At 41.7% G+C, this 20,165-nt stretch overlaps 1 protein-coding gene across 1 annotated transcript in view; it reads left to right on the top strand.

Annotated features, from left to right (window-relative positions):
- The first annotated feature begins 7,095 nt into the window (after positions 1–7,095).
- efna5b (ephrin-A5b) overlaps positions 7,096–20,165 on the top strand; it is an 89,748-nt gene continuing 76,678 nt past the window's right edge. Inside the window, exon 1 of the mRNA XM_054611568.1 lies at positions 7,096–7,359. Within this exon, the coding sequence (XP_054467543.1) occupies positions 7,235–7,359 (125 nt within the window). The 5' untranslated portion in view covers positions 7,096–7,234. The remainder of the gene's footprint in view (positions 7,360–20,165) is intronic.

The raw sequence follows: 20,165 nt of genomic DNA, 5'->3' as shown, positions 1-20,165 counted from the left end.
GTGTTGTTTGGTTCAGTGTAAAAAAGCAAAGCGTAATGGAGGAGCTTCTTTAAGGAAGTATTGCAGAATCTCTGTATAAGAGGTTTTTTTGACACTAGTGACCGCAGTTTGCATTCTGTCTCCTACAAGCAGTCAGTGTTGGTTTCTTTTAACCTCTTGTGCTATAACCCTAGCATAAAAAAAGCATAAAATAACATACCAAAAATGAATCAAGAATAGCTCTTCAACCAGAAGGCTTATATGCATATTTACGTATTATACTTTCCACTATATTATATCCAAGTATGCAAATCCATTTATGTTACCAATCCAGAGTAAATGGAAATGTAATAAAAAAATGTAATATTATCTGTATCCTCCTTTGTCATATCCTAGCACTTAATGTTACTGAATGTCTGCTACTCTTTACGACAAACTATAAGTTGGATGAAAATACACTTTAACACAACATTTATGAATTTATACATTTGTAAAGATATCCTCAGGCAGTTTCCATGTATTGGCCATGTTAACATGTTAACTCTTTTCTTGGAGATTTACTTCAAAACACTATTCATCTCCATATTGCTATATTACAAATAACATAAATCTTCCCTAAACATTGAAATAGTAATAAACACAATACACATTAATCAATATTAAATATGTCTGAAAAGCTCCATGCTATAAAAGCTCAAAGAGTTTTAACCATGATCATGGCCTTTCATGAATTTTATCCAAGTTGTCTAAACGTAACCAAACCTTAACTAAAGAGAGGGTGGATGGAAAAAAGCTCATATGAATCATTGTCTTTACAGTCACATGGGTTCAGATGTGAATGTGATATATTTGTTTAAATATAAGGAATTTAAGTATTTTGAGGATTGACAAAATCTTCCTCATCTTTCTGTCCTTGTGAGTACATGTACAGACAATAAAACATCCACACACAAACCTTCTCCTCATCTCTCTCTCCTTTTCTCTTGCGCCTGCACAAACACCGGCCAGCCATCACCACTGTAGGTTCCTGCTTTTCCTCTATGAATAGAAGGACCTTGGCTGTCCCTATTGAAAACCTGATTCTTCATTGAATAGGAAGCCCTTGTCCTTACGTTGCTCTGTCTACTGCACTGATGGTGTACTAATGGTAACATCAGTTTCCATCTGTTGTCCATCATTTGGATTCAGGGCAGGGCCCGTCCCAGCAGATACATCCGATTAGTCCCTCTCATCGATTTGTGCTGGCTCATCATGACTTAGTCAACCCAAGGTGTCTCTTCTATGACATGCTGTCTCCCTGTGATTTAGTTTGCCAACGCTCTAAGTGCATTGAGTGTGACAATAAAATCTTTAATCTAATATGCATTCTAAAGAGGGAGACAGTGGAGAATTAAGAGCGAGTGAGGGGAGGTAGTGTTCTCGATGATCTCAGATGTAATGAGAAAGGTTTGTGTGAAGTTTATGAATAGACAGGATACAGACACTAAAGCTTGGAATGCTACACTTGATATTTGATCCTGACCGACAAACGTGTGATTTCAGGTGTAAGATGTGTGCATTAAATGGTTCGTCAAACTTGACTTCTTCAAATTATAAATATTCACAGGTGCCACTAAGTGCCTATTTTCTGAAGTCCTTGTGGAGCCCGTCTCTTCTTGCATAAGGGAGAAATAAGATTATTATCCTCTCAAATTTCACATCTGTGCTCTGAAGAGGTGAAATCGTATTTTCGGCTCATATGTTACCCAGCGTAATCTGCGTTTGCAGTTTGAAGCATACGATAGTGTGAATGGGGTTATGGGCACAATGAATGCAGAATGCTTTCAGTAATTCTAACTGACAACTATCCCATTGCCTGGGCTTTTGCGAGAGCATCATATTTATGAATGTGTGAGCTGTATATCAATGAGATTTGGTGCTACACTGTGTGAATAGATCATTACATAGATCTTTGGTACACTGCTCAATCTGTTGTATCCAGGCGGCAACCTCCGGGTCTGAAAAGTATTTACTCTTAATATCCTATTAAGAGTAAAACAGAAAAAGTAAAAAACTAATTGTGACAATTTTGTGCCTAAAAATGTCTTATTCAGCATTTGGTTGTACTAAGCTCGACCCTAGCTATACAACAAATATGGTTATACTTAGCTCCACCTAGCTCCAAAAACAAGATGGCAACCGCCAAAATGCCTTCTCTAGGCTTCAAAATTTTGAGTCCACAAGCCAATGGGTGACGTCATGTTCACTACGTCCATTTCTCATATACAGTCAATGGCTGCATATCAATGTTGCTCTGTGTCTCAGTAAACAGAAATGACATTAGAGAAATGTTATACCATGCAATACATAAAGTAGCAATGAACTGTAAAACCGTAGGGATACTTTATAGAAATTTGATGAAGAGGAAGGAGGATTTTAAAGGTGTCTTGAGAGGAGATTTTATGTTTCATTTTTACGGTTTATTATGGTATTAAAAGAAAGCCATTATACCTGTAAGGTGCCACTTTGTCTGCATCCACTCAGTGATTTACTTTATATCTCTTTTAATATAAAGGCATCTCATTGACTGATTATTGAAATCCACAACCAAAGGATACAATGGATCTCCATGAGAGAAGGCGGTTAGATTAGTTTTAATTAATGCTTTGCCGAACAATGTGGCGAGCTTTTGCTGCTGTCACATACCTCTAATTGACAGATATTTTCAAGAGAACTTGTTCAAAGGATCCTTTTTGATTTTCATGTCCCTAATTGCCTGGTGGCATGCCTGACCTGCCGTGTTGACACCAGACATGCCGAGCCACATTTTCACATCTTTTTAATGAGTCGGTGTTACGATGCTGTCTCTAATTGTGCTGTTGGCAAAAGAACAATAGCATTTTAAAAAAAAACACCCACCCACCCAGTCAGTCAGTCAGTCAGTCAGTCACCAGCCTTCCCATCTCACCCTGCTGTGACCCCGGCTGTGTGAGCGTACAGACTACAGTGTGTGAGGGCAGGAGAACCTCGGGCTTGGAGCCAGTCACTTGTCATTTTGGCCAGAATGACTTCTGTATTTCAAAATGAAGCTCTTGATGAAGCCAGTTATCCTGTATCAAAAAGGCATTACCAGAATCAAGACCAAAATTGAATTGGACAATAAAACCTCAAAGTTTAATCATTTTTTTTTAGAGGGAAAGACGAGGCTCTGTCACTGTAAAATTAAAAGACACTTTGTGTGCATAAGATATGAATGTATACAATTTATGAAAGAGAATAATAACGGGAGCTGATAGAGATGTAAGAGACGGAGAAAAAGAAAGGAGCATGTCGTGTCTGCCTCTCAAATGTCCTTCCCGTTGGAAAAACACATCATCTGATCACTGATAGCCCATGTTGGTATTGTTTTCCTCCTCCCTAATCAGTAAAATAGAAAAAATAAAAATAAACCCAGCTTTTTTTTGTGGAAATAGAGTTCACGCCATCTTTGCAATGCTCTGCTGGCACTTGCGGATGGGGGCGAGGGAGAAAATAAGCCTGCATGAGAAGTAATCAACGCGGCCCACTAGGATAGTGACAGCGGGTTAAGAGGAGGGGACGGGGAGGGAAAGCTCTGTTTCCATGCCTGAGAAAATGAAAGCAGCTGGGGGTATGCGCTGTGCGCTCTACTCAGTCATATATGCTTGTTATCAAGTGAGTTTTTGTATGAGAGTCTGTGTGTGTGTGTGTGTGTGTGTGTGTGTGTGAGAGAGAGATGGGACGCAGCAGGAGAGGAATGCAGTCATGGCTGTAAAGTGGGTGTGAAAACAGCCATGTTCACTGACCTCCAAGCTGACCTCCCCACCCCTCCTCCCAGGATAGTTGATGGTGTCTTATATATATATATATATATATATATATATATATATATATATATATATATATATATATATGTGTGTGTGTGTGTGTGTGTGTGTGTGTGTGTGTGTGTCTGTGTGCAAACAAAAAATGTGTGAGAAATTTGTGAGTACGTGATGATACTACACAACTTTGTGTGCTGGTCTTGTGTGGTTGCAGCGTGTGTGTGTGTTTGTTTGTGTGTGTGTGTGTGTGTGTGTGTGTGTGTGTGTGTGTGTAGCCCGTGTGTGTATAGCCCATGTGTGTTGATAGCTGTAAGTGAATGTCCCTGAGTTTACAATAGTCCACAGGAGGAGGTCAAGAGGATTATCTTAAAATATTAGCTGCCCTCTCACCCCATCCTCCCTCCTTCTGTCTTCCCTCTGCTTTTTCTCTCTCCTCCTGTAGACGACCAACAGCACCTGTTGCACACACACACACACACACACACACACACACACACACACACACACACACACACACACACACACACACACACACACACAGCAGGAATTTACGACTAACTGCGTCTGGTTTTCTTGACTGGGTGGAATATTTATGTAAAATCTGAGGTCTTTCTTACCATTTTTAATCTTTTATATATTACTTATTGGCTGACAGACAAAAAAAGTAAGAGGAGATAAAGAAGAGCAAACTAAAAAAAACCTCTTAAATTGCCTCTTTTGAATAATACCATTTAAGAATGTATCCTTATATTTTTATTGCTTTTATAACTTTGTATCACATATTATTTTTTGATTTATATTTCAACTCCGACTACTTTGTGCGTGTGTGATTTTAACTTTCCCAACTGCCACTTCAAACTTTTTCTTATACTTAAGAATGTATTGCTGCTCTACGTGACATATAGGCAGAATGTAAAGTTCACGTGCCTTTTCAAAAACGTATTTGTCACATCGAATCCCTCACTTTTAAAACACCCACGCACACACAAATACCTAAAAAGTATTCCATCTAACAGTCCTAAATCTTCAGAAAAACAGACTTTATGTTTAACATGCCAGGAGGCCAAGTCACTATAAACCCTCCCCAGACGTTCCGCACACTGAATCAGTATGAATTCATGTTACAGTTATTTTCGTTGGGCATTTCCTACCTGAATAAAGGGCCTGCTGCTCGTTTTCTAAAGCTTCATAAATCCTCCTTGTGAGCACCTGTCTGATTTAAGGCGCGACAGGCGCGGTTCCCCCCGGCGCACTCGAACTTGGATTTGTCCCCGATTCGAGACAGCTATCCCGGCCGGTCGCCACTGCGGGGCGTCGGGGTCGCTGGAGCGGCGCCTTGAACCCCCCTCGAGTGTGCTCCCCGCAACAGGCTGCCCTGTCAAATCCACCCGGAGCCCAAGCATAGCCGTCATCTCTCAGCATTACGCCATCACTAAGAGGTAGTGAGGCACCGGCACCCTCCGCCTCTCTGTCTTCATGAAACCTGTTGAATAGATGTGACCTTATCCGCAGTTGGATTCCTCACAATTATAGTTAAATAAACGCGTAATGTCTTTTTTCAAGTAGGAGATATTGGGGGGGGATAATGGACAATAGGTTAATGTTGAATTGGTGGAACAGCCCAATTGCAAAATAAATCTATGCGAATTTATTATGCCATATATTATGTTATAATCTGATATTTAATATAAATATTTTATAGAAACATTTATATTATTAATTATATATATATATATATATATATATATATATATATATATATATATATATATTCAAATATATATATATATATATATATATATATATATATATATATATATATATATATATATATATATATATATATATATATATATATATATATATATATATATATATATATATATATATATATATATATATATATATATATATATATATATATATATATATATATATATATATATATATATATATATATATATATATATAGCAATTTGAATTGAGTTCAATTGAACTAAGAGAGAGTAACTGGAGTCCATGGTCTTCTGTGCTTCGCTGCGTCCGTTTGCATGTAATTAAATAGCGCCGTGCGCACTTATCGGTCGGATCTGACAGTGGAGTTTCCAAAAAGCGGTCCCTGTCCTGTGCACCTCTTCGCCCCGTCCCCTTCCAGCTCTACCTCTCGGTAATTGAATTAGCTCGGTTTTGGGCGGGGGGAGGGGCTTGGCTTTGTTCGAGTGACGCCCATTCAAATCATTTCAAACCAATGGGACTATCCCCCGCTCCGCCGTAACCAAACCCACTCTCTCAGTCGGCGTCTGGAGCTGCCTGCCTGTCTTTGCCCTCACCTTCCTGCATGTCCCGGCGTCTTAAAAAAACCAGAACCAAACACAAGAACGAGGAAGACTACACATGGGAGAACGTGAGATCTATTTCTTCTCCTCCTCCTCCTCCTCCTCTTCTTTTTCTTTTTTTTTAGAAAAACCTGCACGTCGCACGATGACTTATATATGAGGACGACACTTTGGGATGCGGACATTAACGAGCGTCTCCGCGGAGAGAAGCGCATGAGAAAACACAACGCTGTCCGTCCTCCTTTCCGACACCGAGAAGGACTCCTCCCCACCTCGGCCGTGACATCTCCGGTATCTCGCCGAGTGAGGATAACAATCTTTTTTTTATTTTAACGCCGAAGGCAAAAGACCGAGTCTAACATCACCATTCATCTGCCAGTGACTGACTGTATGGCTTTAAAAAGTTGCATGGAGAACATGGACATCTGACGTGCGCCGCACGGCGTCATTGGACACATTGAGCCACTCTCTCTCTCTCTCTCTCTTTTCTCCATCACACTGTGGACTGACTATAATCCCCCCCCTGCGCTTTCGGCTGTGGAGTAAGAAGAAGTGTTGTCATTTGCCCTGACACAGGCTACATCCAGCGGCTCCCTGCACAAGAGGGAAACACCACCACACCACCGAGACAGTGCCTGTTGTGCTGCGCATTTGTTGTGTGCTGCTCTCGCTGTTTGCGCGCGTCCGTGGGAGACATATCTTGTCAGAGCCGCAGATTCTGCGTGACATCAAAAAAAAAGCCTGTGATCCATCTGGACGATCGTCCCACATCAGACAGACGACACGGTGACGCGTCGTTTTTTTTTTTTTTTTTTTTTTTTTTTGCAACTTTAAATCCCGAACAAGTGTCACCCCCACCCCCCCCCCCTTTCGAATGGTCACGTCCTCGCTTTTTTTTTTTTTCTACCGTCGCCTTTTTTCCCCACGTTGCGCGCATTTGTATTTGTTTAGCATTCACAAACTGCGCCAGCGGCCACATACGCGTGAATGAGACGCTCATCACCTGTCCCGGTTGAAGCGCCGCCCGTGTACAACCCAACCGACCGCCTGACCGACCGACACTGAAGAGGAATACGTGCCATAAGTTTGGCTGTAGTGATGGTGCAAATGGAAATGCTCATCTTCTTCTGCCTGCTGCTGTTGATGTGTGTATTTAGCCAGGAGCCCAGTTCCAAAGTGGTGGCCGACCGCTACGCCGTCTTCTGGAACCGGACCAACGCCAAGTAAGTGGCCTCACACCGGGAGGGTTTTTTTTTTTAACAATTTTTTACCGCGGAGGGTCGGCGACGCTCCCGTCCAATCCCCACAGCGCATCTGCATGAACCCCGGGGTTCGCAGGTTTGCTGGACCACATCGGTGTTTATTCTCCGCAGTGAGGGCATAATGCCAGTAGCGGTGTAGGTACAGGCTATAGCCGTGGGAAAGGGGCAGGAGTGTAAAAACGCCACTGTGTCTTAATTCCAATGCGTGGCTGCTCACTATCAGCGCCAACCAATCTATAGGTTCAAACCCGTGCGTAATAAGGCCCGGGCACAACATCCATCCCGTGGTTATTGCATCCGCTGTCAATACTGACCGTTTCATTGTGAGTTATTCTAGCTGGTTCAAAGCATGATCTTGTGTTGTTTCTCAAGCTATTTATTTACACGACCCCACTGGACCCATTAACAGCAGTATCTGACTAGTCTCTACGAGGCTAAACGGCCAAACAAGCCCCTCAAAGTCCGTTTAATGTGGCCATTCATTGACTCACTTCAGACTGACAAACTTCAATTGTGTATTGAGAGGGACAGTTTTTGTATGTGGTAATGTGTTGAGGTTATTTACTGCGTGGCTTCGTACTGATAATATAATGTAGCCTATCAGTCAATATTAGAAATGCTCCGTCACCCAATTCAGTAAAGTTACCATAATGCAATTTATTGTCATGCAGCGGTCCCAGCACACCTATAAGTACATAAAAGAGTGCTTCATGAATATAATAAAGGCAGACCACGGCAGACAATTTATAGAAAATGACAAACTCTTCTTTGAGCAATGTTATGGGGATTTTTTTTTATTTTTTTTAGGAAGTATTAATCTTTCAAATACTTTTTGAATCACTTTTTCTGTGAGGAAACGTTTCCTTGAGCAAAAATTATGTTCATTGTAGTTAAGTTCAGAGGCCAACTCAATAAAACATTTCTGTGTGCAGAATTATAAAGTTGGATTGTTAACATTCGGAGCTTTGTAAAGTAACAAAAACAAAAATCCAATTAAATTGGTTAGGATGTTTATTTCAAGCTTTTAGAGATCAAATGATAGATTTGATGAAATTTATAATGAATAATGCACACAAATTCTGGATCTTAAAACCCAGTGTAGAGTTATTACTTCACACTGTGAAAGTTTTTTTATTCCACTACGTGTAGTCTGGAAACCATGGACTTTCCCATGCAAAACTTTTAACAGTGTGCAGCGTCCTCATTCTAAAATGGATAAAGTTACCTAAAATTTGTTTTGCATATCAGTGAGCAGTATATCCTTCTCAAAATATTAATACTCAAACAGTTTATTTAAATATAATGAAATGTTTTCGGAATAAGTATGCGTTTCACTTTTCCCTCTATATAAATAAAAAGACAACGACATCAGACTCAGCACTGTTAGTAGCGAATTGAAGATTTTATGTTCTGTTCACTCAAATTGGCCACACTAGAGAACCTCAGCAAAGTTGAAACAAAAGTTTCTCAGATACCGCTCTAGTCAAACCCCTCTCTGCTCGGACAGGCTGGATTCAGTGTTCAGTGTACATGTTTGTCGAGACGGCGTTTCCCACTCAATGTCCCTGGTGGAGTCAGACTGTACAGCCTTGTCCCCGGCTTATTAAGTCTAAACACTGCTGCCGGAGTTTACAGAGATCTTTCACTCAACTGCCAACGGCACTTAGTATTTGTTGAATAAAATCCACAGCTTAGCCTCCGAGTGCGCACAAAGCCATTAATAGCACAAGCTGAATTTGTTGCACAACTATTTATATTCAGTTTGAAGTTTCGGCAAAACATGATTTATTGCTTGAAGCAATTAGTGGTCAGGGGTAGAAAACGGATGGCTGACTGCGAGCCCTCTCCTGAAGCCGGGGCCGGTCCAGCAGGGTGCGCAGATTCTCGGCCTGATATACCGTAGACCATGACTGTTGTGGTCTTGGTCTTTACTCTGACTTGCCCCGGCTGTTTATTTATGGACCGCTTTTCCTCAATAGAGGCAAACACAATTTTTTTCAGCTGAATGTAGATCCCTACTGTTGATACACTTTCATTAGACTGTATTTTTTATTTGATTTCTTTTTGACCGAAAAAGTTTTGACTTGACTAGCCGCTCTGTTAACTTGATATTTTCCAGATGTGCTGACAAGTTTTCTCAGTTTTAGTAAAGGAAAAAAAAAGAAAAGAGGAAATTTAAGTAAATCTGTTAATCTCAGATCTGTCACACTCACACTGAGAGAGGGGAGAAAAAAAGAACTCTGCGATCCACTTGGCTGCATGCATGTTTTGTCTGTTGCTCTCTTTGCGTCCGTAGTCACATCTGAGAAATAGATAGCTTCCTGAGCCTGACTGGCCCGAGGAAAAAGAAAACAGGTTTTCACAGAGGCTGTAATGCTGCGAAACACCGGTCACTCCGTTCTACTTACTCTAAATAGAGTTTGTTTGACTTTCACCCCTCTGGCTCGAGGCTGGAATCCAGAAAGGTAACACAACAACAGGGAGGAGACGGAGAGATAGCAAACTTGTCTTATTGATGACTCAGTTAATAAATATTGAGTCCCTTTCTTCATGCATTAGGCGACTGTAGAAAGCTGGTGTGGCACTGCAACGTAAATTGGCTCCACAGTCGCACCTAAGGTTCGGCTGCTCCAAGAATTCCCTGTGTGAACGCCCCACGCACATAATGAGCAGGCACATTTGAGCCAACATTACATGTTACTTTATGATGGCAATAAATGTAAATATATAATGTAGTTTGTCATAATGATGTAAGCGGGTAACTTGAAGGATGTTTCATTGTTGGTGTCTGAACACAGCTCCTTTTACTACCTCCTGAAAAAAAAAAAGCCTTTTGTTGCCATTCATTTTCTTCCCCGTTACCAAACTGCAGCTTCGGCAGACTTGAAAATTGCCCTAGCGAGATGATCCATCACACTAAAGCTGCCGTTTGAGTTTGGTTATTGTCACAAAGTCTGTTTTGCTCTGAAATCATTGTGCCCAAGTTGGACGTTTCACATCAGCGTGAGAGATACGTTGTGCTCAGCTCTCTTGATCACCTGAAATGCTCGAAGAGAAATGGAAAATCCATTTATGGAAATAGCAGTGAAAAAACTGTTTTACTAAAAAACTTTTCCGCAAACCTGTTTCCTACAATTAGTTTAGAATTTGATATTGCAAAAAAATGGAGAAAGTTTGAACTAGATGTAGACAAAATTAAGTGAAAGGGCTACTTCTGCTGTGGCTTTGAGTCAATGGTAGACAAAACATACTGGTGCAGCTGAGACTATCAGTAGTATTGAATGTGGAATCTCAGAAAACTGAAATGGAAGTTTTAGTCGTCTAAATGTTTCTGCAGGTTAGAATTTCCTGTATTTGCTTTTCCGGCAGTCAGAAATAAAAGCAAACGGTAGTTTAGTGTTTATTGGTTTAGTGTATCGTAGTTTGCGTAAGCGTTTCCACAGTTCTTTCTGCTGGCTGTTTGTGTTGTTGGCGATTCGGACGGTTCGGGGCTGAGGGGATTTCCATGGTGTCTAGTTGGCTTCAGTCCACTGTTGTGTATCAACTCCAGCATTAAACTTGCTAACTGTTTACTTTTAAACCCCTTTACTTTCTCTTTTGTTCAGACGTCTCTCTCTTTAACATATCTTTTCAGCATTTAGCTCTTCAAAAAAGTGATTTGAGGGAAAGTTTATAGAAATCTTGAAGTTTTATCTGTCCTTCCTTCAGCTTGAGATACATACAGAGACAATTCTCTCTGGTTTCTGCCCTCTGACTGTCTTTGCTTGTGAGTATATATTCTAATGAGGGGACAGCCAGTGGCTCTAATGGGGTCCCAGCCGTAATGCCGAAGAGACGGCCCTTCCCTTCCTTTCTCCCATCCTCTGCCCTTTCTTCTTCCCCTATATTCCTCCTCGCCTTTCTCCCGTGTTGCCTCTCGGCTGCTCTGCCTCTCCCCGTCTCTTTCTCTCTCTCTCTCCCTCCCTCCCTCCTCCCTCCCTCCCTCTCTCTGTCTGTCTCTCCTTGCCGGGGCACAGAAAATGAATGAATACAATTAGATATTTCGGGAGTCCCTCCGCGGTTGATGGTGGAGAAAGACGCGCAGAGGTCAGGCACTCTCTGAGAGGAGCTCAGGGAGAGGTCACACACATACGGCGAGGAATAACGAAGCGGAAAGTTGGCCTGTGAATGACAAAGTAGTAACTACAACTCTCTCCTTGAAGTGGAGGGTGTCATTAACATTAGCAGTTTGATGCAGTTGTGGTCATGGTGATTTTGTATTTTGCTGCTTAAATTGTAGCTCAACAAGCAGCCTGGAAAGTTCTAGTGTGCTGCCTTGTGTGTGTAGTATTTATTCCAAACTTCTGCAACTGGAGGCCCGCGCACAGTAGTAATGTCTGGCTGGTCTTTGTCTGTGCAGGTTTTTGTGTTTTAGAGTGCGTGCGTGTGTGTGTGTGTGTGTGTGTGTGTGTCTAAATGCAACGTACCAAATGAGCCATGAGGTCATATAGGGCTTGTTTCCTCTCCTTCAGACTCATAGATACCAGAATAATTACATCTTTCTCCCTTGGACTTCTCATTACCTGTCACAGACCAGTGGGACATGAGTAAGCGGCATGTCAATCTGGGCTTGTGTGTGTGTGTGTGTGTGTGTGTGTGTGTGTGTGTGTGTACAAACGCTGACTGTACACTAACAAAGGCATGTACGCATGGAGGTGGAATGTTAGTCCATACACCCATCTGTCTCTATTCTCTTTTTATTTAAAATTCCAATTCTTAAAACCTGGTGTTTTTTAAATCAAGTTTACGTTGCCTTTGATTACAATAATGGATAGTTTTTGACCCCATGCTAGTCTTTCTTGTCCCCCCATTATCGTTTTTCCAGCGGCTCGCTCGGAGCTGTGTTTTACTCTCTCCTCTCCTCCGCCCCGGCTCTCGTTCTCTCCCTCCGTCTCTCTGTCTGAGGGCTGATTAGTTCCCGTTAATGACCCCTTGCTCTGTCATTCTTTTACGCCTGTGGCATTGGCAAGCACCAGCACCTAGCCGGGCTGCGGGGACAGCGAATATTAGGGGGACGCGAAAAGAGCGAGAGGCAGAGGATGTAGAAAAAAAAACCAAACCCAAAATTCTAGCAAGGAAAAAACAGCAAACTGAAATGATGGTGTTGTGTGATGTAATACTTCTATTAGGTTTAAATGGCACTCTGTGTTTTCTCACTAGACCTGTAAATGCACTTTCCATTTAAATTAGTTTTTTTTTTTCTCTATTAACTAGAAAATGAGCCCAGCAGGCAGTAGTCAATGCTTAGTCAATGTGCTTGGCAGAGCAGCTGTTCCTCAGCGCGCGGTGGAACGGGGGAGGACTGCTGGCCGTGACCCTTGTGGAGGTGCTATGCGGCGGACAGAAGCAGCCCTGTCGCCGGGGGTGCCTGGTGGTCAGGCTGTTGTCTTGGAAATGCTAATTCAATGTAATGGCAGCCTACAACTGGATAGAAAAAGACATTCCCAACCTCCCTTTTTTTATATACAATATATATATATATATATATATATATATATATATATATATATATATATATATATATATATATATATAAAATTTATATTGATTTATTTATACAAATAATTTATAGATTTATTATTTCAGTAAAAATATGTTTTTCTCCATTAGGGTTTATTACTTTGGTTTTGTAATTTAATAAATACTGTAAGAAATTGTATGTTTTTGAATTATGCCTTGCAGATTCTTTTGAACATTTTTAAAAATATTTTTTGACCTTCATTTTGGTGATTAATTCATCTGTGCAAAGCCTTAGAAAACCTGTGTTTGTTAATGATTAGATACATATTTTTCATAACCTGACCAAGGTTATCGGTGTTGAATTGGTGCTTATAAATACCAGCACCACGATAAATGTTTGTTTATCCACCAAAGGGCAGACTCTTATTATACTGACAGAAATGGACAGTGTTGAATGGCAGCTTCACTTCAGTTGCACATGTTTCCCTCCCTTGCCTGGGGAACCAGGTTTTAATGTCCAGGTTTTTGTTTTCAGAGTAATCACTCCAAGGTCAGCTGGAGTGCTGAAACACTGCTATCAGCCGAGCGATCTGTCTTTTAGCCCTCGTTCAGCCCCGTGGCTTTCAGGGGGAACTCTTCGTAGAGCTCTACTTGGAAACAATAAAGTATTAACCAGCTTGTGCAGGAAAACTCATTGAAAATTACATTTTTCCAATTTTTGCTCGTCGCTTGCCACTAGATGCATGTGTTTGTTTATTCGGGGGGAAATTTTTCTCTCTATCCCTGCTCTCACCGTCTCAGTTTCACTCTAAATGTCAAAGTTGTGGGAAGTTTCCCCCCCATCGAATGTTTCTTTATTTTTCCTAAAGTTACTTTATGCCACCCCAGAGAATCTGCTGGTACAGATCTGCCTGTCCAAAGTTGTATTTTTTACTGCGAACACCTGAGTAGGTTTGCAGTTGATGTGAACAAAGTAGACAGAGAAAGATAATTAACTACTTTGCTGTGATGTTTATTTAGCTCCCATATCTGAATATCTTGTATTTCAACCTAAGACCTCATAAATAGTGATTAAAGGGTATACAGGACTGCTGCCGGTCCATTAAGGGTCGAAACGCCACTCCATGAATCTCACTATTGTGTGTGATAAGTCCTCGTTCATGGCTGAAAATGGCGCTACCATATCCTTCTTCAGCTCCTCTGTAAGATGGAGGCTCAGAAGCAGCTGTTACTGTAGTAACGCTTGGTTGATCTATCACCCCTGACCAGAAAGGGGCGCTACTGAGAGAGGTCTGATACCCTCTTGTGCCCTCTGAGCATTTCAAGTGTACAGTTTTGAGTGAAAGCGACATACATTTGCTTGATTTAAACCAGCTCTCTCTGCTTTGGTTGATTTGACCTCCTTATACTCATTTACTGTCAACGTCATATTATATTTAACGGGAACTGTACACCAGCGTGTAAAGGCCAAAAAACGACTGATGGGTTTCAAAAAATGTTTTCTCTCGCTGTCACCGTACACTATTCAGCTGGAAAATGTGACGGGAACGATTGAGACCGTTCGGTTTTTTTGCCAGACACATTTTCCACAGATAATTCCTTTCATGGTAGGCTGACTTCGGACCTTACACTGCCGTTTTCCTTATTTAACTTGGGGGGCTGCGGGGGAGTGACTGGATGTTTTTCTAGCTGGGCAGCAGTGTGGAGAATAGATCCCAGAAGAGAACACATCTCCAGCTTGTGAATAAAGACCTAATTGACGGGTTGTAGCCGGTTGTAAATGACTCATGAGGTAATTCGTCTTCACAGACAGACTGAGAAACACACAGAGGGACTGTACAGTTGTGTGGTCTGCTTTCCCTTCAGAATTCAGTCAATCTACTTGGGTTATTTCCAAACGTTTATCCAAAAATAGAATATTCAGAAGTCATAAAGTGCTGCTTTTAGCCAGAGTTGATGTTATCACCTCCTCACCTGCGTGGCGCGTATCCATGGATGGCCTCTTGTGTTTTTTCGTTTGGCGTTTTTTTCGTTTGGCGTTTCTTCACTTGCGTTGGCAAAGTCGTGAAAAGGTGAAAGCGCTAATTGTTTCCCTGGCCTTAATTTTAATATGAACACCGCCTTTGTAAAGAGCTGCCACAATTTCCCAAGGACATAAATATAACTGAACAAAGAATGCTGCTTTCACAACGTTCAGTCTACCGTTGTGTCGCGAGACAGACGTGCCAATAATAAGCTAGCTGCGTTAGCCCCGTTTGAATTGACAGTAGAGAAAAATACGAGCAGCCAATGCCCCGCCACCCCCCACCCCACCCAACCCCCCAACGCTAGGCCGTGAGACTGAAAGGCAGCCATTGTTCTGCTCTCTGTCTGTCCACTCCACACAGCCGAGGCCGAAAGTAATGCATGCGCTTTAAACGGAGAGAGAGAAAGAGGGAGGAAAAAAGAAGGGAGGGCAGAGGAGAGGAGCGAGGGAGAATGGTGTGAATGGCTCAGGGAAAAAAGGGAGAGTGCACAGCTGAAGTTGTAGTGCGCTTTCGGACAGAAAAAAAAAAAAAAAAAGGAGAGGAGGAGTGTAACGTGAGTGCCAGACACGAGGGGAGAGTCGTGTATTGGCCTGGGAGTGACACAGTGTGTGGAAAGGAAGAGGTGGCAGTTTCCCTCATTTCCAACTAGCCTTATCCATCCTCTCTCATCTGCCTCCCTCCACACCATTCAGCTCATCAGCTCCCCCCTCTCCCAGCTTGTCTGTCCTTGCCAAGGTTTAAAGATGCATGCTGCTCGCTGGCTGTCTCTCCGTCTCCCTGGTGGTGAGCGGGGTTGGTTGGTGGTGGTTCTCCAGGGGGACAGACTCTCCAGGTCTTCACCCTGAGGAGGTGTCGTCTTTGCGGTCCGGATTTAGTGACACTGGGGCTATTTTCTACAGAGACAGGATTAAGCCCGCTCAGGTTTAAACCCCTGCTTTTGTTTCCCCCTGACACTGAAGACTCCCACGCACACACACACACACAAACACACACGCAGGCCTGTGTTTACTCGGGGGTTGGTTGCTGTGACGCTTAGTTGCATCGTGGTCTTAACTACTGTGACACGTTGCCCACTGTGCCCTTGAAAGTGCATTTCCCCACCGAAGTGCGTGCATCACAGTCGGAATGCCAGGGTGCGCGTAATGTGGCGGCTTAATGGTGGGTTTGGTTCCAAAATGCTATACATCTGCTGTGGAGACAAATTGGCGCAATAAGAATGTGCTGTTTTTGTCCCCAGCAGTAGATCTACTTACCAAGCGAAGGTCATAAAACGATGCGTTCCCTTCATTGTGATGAATAATGTCCATAATTATGCATGATTGTAATTCAAATGGTGGATATCTCATTTTGTCACAAATCTCTTGGTGTTTGTGTTTGACTCTTTCTCACTCAATCTTATAAGGATGGGGGTTTGACTTAAAATATATTGCTAAATAACATTTTTGTTAAACTTAGTGCATTATATATTAAAAGTCTCGTGTCAAAATGTAAAATCAGCTAAACTGAACTTCATCAGCTACTACTTTGGCATGAAAAATCTCCGTTTCAGATCTACTTTTTCGGATCCAAGCCTTTTATTGGGCATACAATGCTCGTCTGATCTGAGCCCTAAGAAGATCCCCGGATCAAGCAGATAATGAATCATGTTTAAAAATGCATAACTCAGAACTGAGTCTGACTTTTTCAGATGAATCTTGGTTTGATGTCGAGACGAGCGAGTGTTTGTGGGTCTCCTCGTCTGTGTGCTTACATACGGGCATGTCTGTGTGTTTGCGGGCAATGATGTGCACGTTTGCGTAGTTATTCGGTCACTGTAGTAAATGTGTGCGTGCGTGGTTATCCTGAGCCGACCTCTGCACGGAGGCCCTCTTTAATGAAGCAGCAGAAACACAAACCCGTTACTACAGCAGAGCACAGCACTATTCTTGACCCAATTCTCTGAGCCTGCTCCTCTGAGAGCCGATTCATAGTTTTCCCATTTCGTGAAGTTACATTGTGTGCGCGGCGGTCTTTGTTAACGTGCTGTGGTTGGTATTCTTGTTTCAAACTGTTCCGAGTGTGTATTTTTCCCCTGAAGGGGAGAACGATTGAGCCCCTGAATGTGTGATAAATCCCATCTTCACCCTCTCCTCTCATCTGAGCCCAGCTTTGACTGGTCTGGCTTACTCCAAACATTATCCCACAAAACCAAATATGACACCCTAAAGAACATAGACCGACAGGCACACACAGACAAACACACACACAAACACACAGGTTTGAGCGGGCAGTTCATTATTTCTTAAGTGAGGTTCAAGTTGCAGGAGATGTGGTATTTATTCTACTTGTTTATTTTCTTCCTCTAAATCAGCGTGCAGTGAGCCTCGGAGTGCAGCAGCCTTTGAACCGGGGCCTATCCCATGACTGCAGCCCTGGGTATTAACCCAGAGCCACTGAGAGGCTTAAAAAGCCATCAGCTCATTGTCCAGAGACACAAACCCCTCCTTCCTCTAACCCCCCCCCCCCGCAACCCCCCATCCCTCTCTTCTCTTCTCCTCCTTCCCTCCTTTCTTAAGAATGCCTTGAGCTGGCCTCTGCTGGCATTCATATTAATCAGTTTTAAGGGTCTAATGAGATAAGTGAGACTTAAGGGGAGTCCCCAAAGTGGCCTAAGCCCTCCGGATAAACAGAGGTGATGAGCGCTGCCTATGGCTACATCCTCATGCACTATGTGTTTTTTCCCCCTTCTTTCACCATTGTCATGCATACAAAAGGTTTTTAATGTCTTTAATCTCACTGTTGCCCTTTGAAAACCAAAACATCACTTAACTAGATTGATTGAAGAGGAAATCACCAACTTTCCTTGTGAATGGCGAGGTGATGATGTGAAGGTTTCATGATTTTGGGTTCTTACTTGGCTTGTGGACGGTTTGAGAAGCGAGTGCATCTGTGAATTTGACCAATATCATTTTTTTCCCCCTCGATATCTCCCTCCTTTGTCCCAAACTCCCCCCGCTGTTCTTCCTCCCGCCAAGTAACCCCCGGAATATAGGCCAGTCGGTTTCCTCCCGCTCTTTTGCTCTTGGTGCCATATTGCCCTCTCTTTCTTCCTCCCATCCTCCCTCCCGTCCTCTCTCCTGTCTCAGAGATTATCAGATCTTTAACTGTACTGTCCATGTGTTTTGGCTCTGGGGGTCCTGCTGAGGTGACCCAGCAAGCCCACTGTCAGCTTTAGGTTCAATGTTGTGGCTGCAGCACTTGACTGACAGTCGCCTGGACTCTCTATCTCATTCCCCCTTTTTCTCTGTCTGTTTTTCTTTTTTTTAAATCTTTTCTTTAAAAAAATGCACCACTCTAACCCCCTCCCTGTTTGTACTTAAGCCTTCACCTCCAAGATAGGGAGGCAAGAGCCACAGTGTGTGTGTGTGTGTGTGTGTGTGTGTGTGTGTGTGTGTGTGTGTGTGTGTGTGTGTGTGTGTGTGTGTGTGTGTGTGTGTGTGTGTGTGTGTGTGTGTGTGTGTGTGATAAAACATGGCAAAAACCAAAAAAAACTAAAATGAGGCACCAGCAGACAAAAAAAAAGAGGTAGATATGGAAGCAATGTTGAATCAGTTTTTGATTTGAAATGTTCAAAGTAAAAAAAAAAAAATAGTATTATTAAGTGATTAAAGCTACTTAGCCAGGATAACCTTCATAGGCAAATTAAATAATCTATTATCTCTAATAATCTACCAATAATTCAAAAGGTTCAGATATCAGTGGTCAGTTACAGGATAAATGAATACAGACATTTTAGAATACCAGTTTGTTTAGCAAAATACACTGGAAAATGTAATGGGATTGATTAGAATTTTTAAATGTCGTTTTTTACATTCCTGCTTCAGAATGTATATGGGCTATTGTTTAAGAGAGGGTCTAAACTATAATAGTAGAACTACTGGAGTAGCTGGGAGGCGGGACAAGTCCTCAGAGAGTTCAGTTTCACCTGCTGTTCTGTTCCTCAGGGCTGCAGGACTCCACGACCGGAGACATTCCAGCCAGGATTAGAGCGTGCATGGCAAACGGAAGCACGAATAAGAAAAAACTGAGGGAGTGAAGTGGCTTTTTTTTTTTATCAAGAAATTACAGCGCATTTGGACTGGCTGTTTTTAGTTTAATGTGCCTTTTGACATTTTTATAACATTTTGTGTGAGATTCTCTGTCATTATTCGTGGTTCCTACAAGCATTTCGTCATTGAAGCAAACATTTCAAAAAGTTAGATTGTTTATATTGAAACACTTTTCGCTGCTCTGGTTCGTGGAAACAATAATGGCAGGCGGCATGTGAGATACAGTCTTGGTCATCCAGCAGAAGGACGTATGCCTAGTTGAGCTAGTATTCTAATTCATATAAATCTTGACTCATTATTACCAACAAAAAAGTAACAAATTGATCACAAAATGTAGCATCTGCTATTATAAAATAAATTCCCATTGTGTTGAGTGAAATATTCAAAATTGTGTAACAAATATAATTTTTCTTCTTTTACTTAATAATTATATGTCCTGGTCGACAAAATAACATTTTACAGTAAAATGCAATCCAATACATTTTTGTATTTCAGTAAAAAATAAAATAATTTATTTTTACATTGAATTTTTACTCCCTAATTTTAAGTTTAAGTTTTCTTCAAATAGATATTAATAAAAGGGGTACTCCATACTTAAATGTGATTTTTGAGCTGTAAACTAAATGATATGACTGTACTGTGATGAAATACATTAATGCTGGTGGTAATATTCATGTTAAGACATTTCTTAATTTCATTTCATGGGTTAAAAATTGCTCAATTTGCCATCTTTTATTTTATTTTTTAATTGAATTATTTAAACTTTATTTTGGGTCCCATTGAGATTTAAACTCTCTTTTCTATGGGAGTCTTGGCTTCTGTTTTAAATCAGGCCTGGACCTCGCAAGGCCAATGCTGAGAGAGATTTGACCAGTTGTAACTTTTCTACGTAATGAGATTTATATAAAAAATAATGTTTTTTATATATCTCATGGCCCCTCTAATCAGGGGCCATGGGATATGTACACACCTTTCCCAACCATAGACTCTTGCCCACTTATTTGGATTTTTTTTTTAAATTGCAGTGGGTGTAGTTAGGCTTAGACCTGGGGGTAAAGTTACACTTTAATATATTTTTTCCCCAATCAAATTTAATGGATTTGAGAGTTTGAGAGCAATTTTGGTTTAGCTTCAGAAATGTTTCCTTCTTTTC

This window comes from Anoplopoma fimbria, chromosome 13 (genome assembly GCF_027596085.1).
Source record: "Anoplopoma fimbria isolate UVic2021 breed Golden Eagle Sablefish chromosome 13, Afim_UVic_2022, whole genome shotgun sequence".
Classification (NCBI taxonomy): domain Eukaryota; kingdom Metazoa; phylum Chordata; class Actinopteri; order Perciformes; family Anoplopomatidae; genus Anoplopoma; species Anoplopoma fimbria.
This window is presented reverse-complemented; position numbering and strand designations above follow the sequence as displayed.